The 6,458-nt window shown below is 33.5% G+C and overlaps 1 protein-coding gene across 1 annotated transcript; it reads left to right on the top strand.

The window, feature by feature from the left end:
- Positions 1-1,060: 1,060 nt before the first annotated feature.
- On the top strand, positions 1,061-3,452 carry LOC105162635 (cyclin-U1-1). The gene is made up of 2 exons (XM_011080715.3): positions 1,061-1,523; positions 3,026-3,452. Exons 1-2 carry the CDS (start codon positions 1,123-1,125, stop codon positions 3,285-3,287), a joined length of 663 nt encoding a protein of 220 aa, XP_011079017.1. The 5' UTR covers positions 1,061-1,122; the 3' UTR covers positions 3,288-3,452.
- Positions 3,453-6,458: the final 3,006 nt, after the last annotated feature.

Raw genomic sequence — 6,458 nt, 5'->3', positions numbered from 1 at the left:
GCAAAAACGACAAAAGCCAACAGTCAGAGAACAAAAAAACCAGCTAGCAAGCACATGGCCACAAGCTATTAAAACCAACAACTAGAAATGACGTGGGGATTACGAATGCAATAACGTTATTGAGAAAGATAAGGAGATGATGAATGCAATGGCGTTATCAAAAAAATAAGTTTGAAGTCCGTGCTTGAAGTCAGCGGATGACTATAAATAAAAATGTAATGAAGCAATGGGGATCATTGAAATTTTTTTTCAACTCTTCAATGCATAATATTTTGAGTTTTCAAATCTTTGTAGTTTTAAATTCTCAATTTTATGGAGGTTTCCCCTATAAATATAGTCCTTTATATGAGAGGCTAAACAATTGTCTCCTCTAATAAAGAAACAAATATCTATGTAATATTTTCTATATTTTTTCAATCAAGTAAAGACTTTTATTCAACTTGTTCAACCAAAAATTTTAGTAAGTCTCTATTCTGGAGTATCTTTTACGCCTTAAGTTAGAAAACAAAATAGGTTATGCTATTTTGTTGTTGAAGGAACCAAGTTCCTACGAACCATCTGCTGTGGTAGTGTGGTTGGAGAAAGTCTAAAAAATTGAGAACATGAAATACCCAAAAACAAAATAATCAAAGCAAAGTACGAATTATAGAGGCTTAGTTTTATTTTAGAAAATATATTGGCCATGATCATTAGCATAGGGGAAAAATTAGTTGGACTATATTTTACTATGAAATGACAAAATGGTCACTGATTAGGTCTAAGGATCGAAACTGTTAATATTTTCAAAAGTTGAAAAATTAAGAAAAAACCTCATAATATTTAGAGATCGAAATGAATTAGTAATAATACATGAGAAATAACTGTAATTATCCCATAAAGTAAATTCAATCAGTATAATCAAAGACTGTAAAATGGATCGGAAAGATTACAATTTTTAATCAAAATTAAGAGTGTTTATCTTGAATCAATTGTTTACTTCAAAGGCAGATTCAATGCCACGTGTCAATCTATCATTATCCCAAAATAGATAAGAAATACCCGCCTTTCAGACTTCCCCACAACACATCACCTGTTCGATAAAACAGAAAATGCCCCCGCCACCACCACACAACGCCACTGTACATGTTAACCGGTGGCGAACCGCAGCACCTCCAGGCACCGCTGCCGGAGCCGATCCACCATGACCCCTCGACAACGCCTAGAGTCCTATCGATTCTATCCCACGTGCTGGAAAAGCTGGTGGCCCGGAATGACCAGTTGAGCAGCGGCGGCGAGGGTGGGTCCGCCGGGTGGGGGAAGAACCTGAGCGCGTTCCACGGCGTCCGGCCGCCGGCGATCAGTCTGGAGAAGTACGTCGAGAGGATATACAAGTACACGAAGTGCAGCCCGTCGTGCTTCGTGGTGGGGTTCGTGTACATAGACCGGCTGGTGCATAAGTATCCGGACTCCCTTGTTGTGTCGCTCAATGTTCATAGGCTACTCGTCACCAGTGTTATGGTGGCTTCCAAGATTCTTGATGACGTGTAAGTTCTTTTGTTTTCTCTTCATATTATTTATTTTTTTAGGAATCACTACACTCCCTCCCATGATGTTCTTAGGAGTTACACGAAAATAATTTGTGGTTTGAAAAATTACATTACTCTTGAAATTTGCTTCCAACTAACAAATAAGTCCTAAATTTGTTAAAATTGACTGAACTTTCTGATACTAGCAATAAAATCGAATAAAAAATCATATTTACTCTTTGTGACTTATTACTAATTGTATTACAGATAAAATAAGATCTCTTTATGACCAAATTATCTTCATATATTTTTGCACGTTAATGCATGTCACGAGGGAAATTTTCATCGTCTTTAAAAAAAAGGGTATATTTCCTCTGGTATAAAGTTAATTTGGTTAGAAAAATTTATTTGGCTTGTAAAAAATCAGTAATAAGTATCTACTTTATTCAATTTTTTTAATTAATATCGATAAATTCAGTAAAATTTAATTAATAAAAAGGTATATTTATTAGATGAAAGCAAATCTAAGAGGACTAGATATAATTCTTGAAATTATAAAAAATCTATTAGTATTTACAATTACAACAAACTATAAGAGGAGAAAAGAGTACTTATGCTTTTTTTTTATTATTATTATCAAGTTTCATTTCTTTATCTTAATTTGTATGTTATATCATAAATATGTCTATTCATATATCTATGAGAAAAATGTTAAGGTCTATGTGAATATGTATGCACTAACAGGATCAAAACAATATTGTGGAACTAAGAGGTTATAGTAATATAAATTATTTGATAATTAAAAGGCAAAATTACATTTTTGACCCGGAGGATAGGAGAATCTATATTTTTGATCAATCATTTTATACAAATTTTAATATAGTCCTAAAATTATATTTTTTTTTGACATGTTTACTCCCAGAAGGCCTCAACCCAAGTTTAGTCTAAAAACAGACCACAAAATCACGCAGCGTTATTTTTTGACGAGAAGTGGCTTTTGGGACTGAATATAAAAAAAAATTCAAAATATTGGTACAAAAGTGTAGAATCCGATATCCTGTGGGATGAAAAATACTGAAGCAAAATTATTATATTTTTATCCCATATAATAGGAGGGTCTACATTTTTTGTCCCCATATCAGATTTTTTTCAACATGTTTAGTCCTAAGAGCTATTTTTTGTCAAAAAAACAACGGCCATGTGCAGAATACGTGATTTTGCAGTCTATTAGCCGTTGTTTCAGTCAGGCAAGACCAAAGCATTAGTTACTGATGAAGAACCATGGCAGATATTTTCGCTCTAGTTAAAAATCATAGCGAATATTGATTATCGATGGTCAAAACTTAAGTTTTCGTATTGCTTTTTTCTTTTTTTACCGTAATAGATAATATTGATATGATAGTAATTTATAATGTTGGAAATAATACATTTTTTTAAATAATTACTTATGTTGTCCTCCCCTAAAGTCTGATGTAATAATTATTATTATTATTAATTTTTTTCTGGAAAAAAATATTCAGGCATTACAACAACGCATTTTATGCCCGGGTTGGAGGAGTGAGCAATGTAGAACTGAACAGGCTCGAACTAGAGTTGCTTTTCCTGTTGGATTTCGGAGTCTCTGTCAGCTCCCGAGTCTTCGAGAGCTATTGCCAGCACCTGGAGAAGGAAATGCTGTGCAACGGTGTCGTTGAACGGCCCGCCATAACCCACACCGTCGACGATGTTACTGAGATCTCTGTCGAAGATACACAAACTTCTTCACCACCCCAGTTGGTTTAGTTTGATACTCTTTAATTACCCAATTTGGGCCCTTTTCTTTATTTTTATTTTTTTTAATTGTTGTTTCAGTTAAATGCAATTTATCTTATTGTGATATGAGAAATGAGAAACAAAAAATATATCTGTTAAAAAAATTAACAAATTATTCTTCTGTGTTTCGAGAAATGAAGCATATTGCTCCTGATCAATGTTTAGATGGAAATCTTTTACTTTATTTTTTAAAATACAGGGGTATTTTGCTAATATTAATTTTCACAAGATTTTTTTCGCTGGGCAAAATGCATCTTGCCCCCTGTGTTATATGAAAATAGCAATTTACCCCCCTTGTATTAAAAAACAACCAATTTACGCCCCCTACTTTTTAAAAATATAAACAAAACACCCTCCTAACCCGAGTATTGCGTACATGCCCCCATTTTTTTAAATTTTTTATTTGTATTTTTTTTACAATCGTTGGATCTTATTTTACACAAATTAATGGTTTATATTATATCTATAATAACCTATGATTCATATAAAATTTTATTTAAATTAACGGTTAACATTTTATTTTAAAAAAATTAACGATTCAGATTTAATTGATATATAATTTATATACAAAAATGTTAAATATATTTTTTATATAGTATATATTATATATAATATATACATGGCTATATAGCCGCCGTCCCTCCTCCCCCAAGACTAATGCCCCTTCCTTCCCACCCCGCCACCTCGTCGCTGTCACCCGCCCTCATTGCTGTTGCTAGCGAGCCCCCGCCTCCCCGACTTTCTATTTTCTTTTTATTAATATTATATGTATATATATGTATGTGTATGTCTAATTAATAATTTATTTTTTATATTTTTAAATTTTTATTTATATTATATGTATATATTGTATATATATGTACGCACGTATATATAATTTATAATTTACGTTATAACTTGCAAAAATCTGAACCATAGATTTAATTTAAATAGATATGAGCTATTGACTTTATATACACATATTAACCACTGATCTAAATAAGAAAAAATCTAAATCATTTATTTCTTTAACAAAGCTCCATCGTTAATATATAATCTGACAGTTCAAATTTAGAGGTATAAATGCCATTTTATAGGTAAAATTTATTCAAAATCATACATAGGGCGTATGTGTTGCACCTCTCGCATGATGCTGGTATTCTGCTTCTATTTTAAGAACATAAGGAGGTAAATTGAGAATTTATTTTTTCATAAACGGATAAATTGCTATTTCGGATAATACAGGGATGCAAGGTGCATTTTGCCCTTTCTTTTGCTCTTTCTTTGTAGGGTAAATTACAATCACCTCTTCTGAGATTTGAAAAATTATAAATACCCCCTTGATTTTAACGTCCATCTAACAATGAGTTCATTCGATTAGGTTTTCCATCCAATTTTTGTGATGAACTAACCCAAATATCCTTTCAATTACAAATCATAATTTTATATATATTTTATAATTTTTTAAAATACTGTTATGAACTAATATCCCTCTAGATTATTATTTTACTCACCCTCAAACTTTTTTATATTTTTCAAATAATTTTTTATTTTTTAAAAAAATTGAAGAAGGGTAAAATAGTTATGTTCACTTCACCGTCTAACCTATATAATTATTTTCCCATTTGAGAGAAATATTTTTAATTTTGAAAGAACGAAAGAGTACTTATAATTATATCAAATCTCAAAAAAGACAATTGTAATTTACCATTTTTTTATATCACAAATGTATGCATTTTTATCCTTTTTTTTAATTATTTTTTTTACCTTGAATGCAATTTTTTTTTTGGTAAATGTAAATTGCATTAAGAAAAAATCGTAATATACAGTCATATGGCTAATGTTGTGTGCCATGGAATTTGCCATAATCTATACAAGGCTATCGTACTAATGTTATTCGGCAACTCTACACTAAGTATACGTAATCTAACTTCGTCTAAAATAATCTTAGCCACTGCCAACGGGTCTCGATACAATTGCTGAAATTTCCTCCTATTGTGCTCCTGCCAAATGTGATATACTAGCGATGCTAAAAGGTTGCGATATGCGGCGTTAACCACATGATTTCCCCGCCACTTTCGTGCAGCAATCATCACATCAATCATCCATCCTCTGTTTGTCCATGAAAATCGGACCTCTCTGCGTAAGATTCGAGTACATTGCTTCGAGTAAGGGCACGAAAATAGCAAATGTTGGTGAGTCTCCAGTGTATCCCTCGAGCAAAGAACATAATCCCTATTAATATGCTGTAACCACGGACGATCCATGGTGGAGAGTCGTTCATGTAGAGCTAGCCATAAGATAAACGAATTTCTGAGAATTTTGAATGGGCCCATAAGGAGTGAATACCAACCTACCTTTGGACCTGAAGAACGAAATATGTGATACACCCTCCTGTTGGTGTAGGGGCCTCCACTCAGAGTGATCGAATCTTGTGTATCTTGTAGTGGAGGCAAATTTTGGATGATGTCAAACATAATGTTATTCGCCAGAATGTGTGGGTGTGAGATGCAATGGCCAATGCCATACTCCATTGTGAATAACTTCTCTAAGGAACATATCCGTCCGTGTGTGGGTGTGATAGGGGCCGTGTGGAAATATAGTCATTAAGATTCCCATAGGATCCTAAGGATCCTGCTATATATATATTAATTCCCCATTGCCGATCTTATAATGAATATGAGGCTGTAGTATATGTCGAAGACCAAGCAATTTGCACCAACCCCATGCCCCGGGATCTACTTACTATTCTCCAGATTTGTCTACTCATAAGAGTTCGATTAAGGGCTACTACATCCATGATTCCCTGTCCTCCTTCTTCCACCGGACGACACACTTGATTCCAAGAAACCTTCGGATATCTAGAGGTTGATGCACCTTTCCATAGGAATTGGCGGAATGGTTTCTCTATCTCCTTAATAACTCCTTTTGGCAAAATAAATGCCATAGCCCAATAAATTTGTAGTGACATGAGGACTAATTTAATGAGTTGAATTCTAGTTGCAAATGACAGCTGAATGGACGCCCAACCCTACAATCTCTTATCAATCTTAATAAGCAAAGGATTACAATCAGAGATGGGAAGCCGAGAGGCAATAAATGGTAATCCGAGATATGCGACTGGCAATTCTCCCTCCTGAAAACCGAGGATTCTAAGAATAG

Source organism: Sesamum indicum, linkage group LG13, assembly GCF_026168435.1.
Source record: "Sesamum indicum cultivar Baizhima isolate 11 linkage group LG13, ASM2616843v1, whole genome shotgun sequence".
Taxonomy (NCBI): Eukaryota; Viridiplantae; Streptophyta; class Magnoliopsida; order Lamiales; family Pedaliaceae; genus Sesamum; species Sesamum indicum.
The sequence above is the reverse complement of the archived record's forward strand: the minus strand, read 5'-3'. Positions and strand labels throughout refer to the sequence as shown.

Bases quoted from the DNA above. Each gene is read 5' to 3' on its own strand.
- LOC105162635 (XM_011080715.3), top strand. From the start codon at position 1,123: ATGTTAACCGGTGGCGAACCGCAGCACCTCCAGGCACCGCTGCCGGAG. The intron at 1,524-3,025 runs GTAAGTTCTTTT...AAAAATATTCAG, and splicing joins TCCAAGATTCTTGATGACGT to GCATTACAACAACGCATTTT.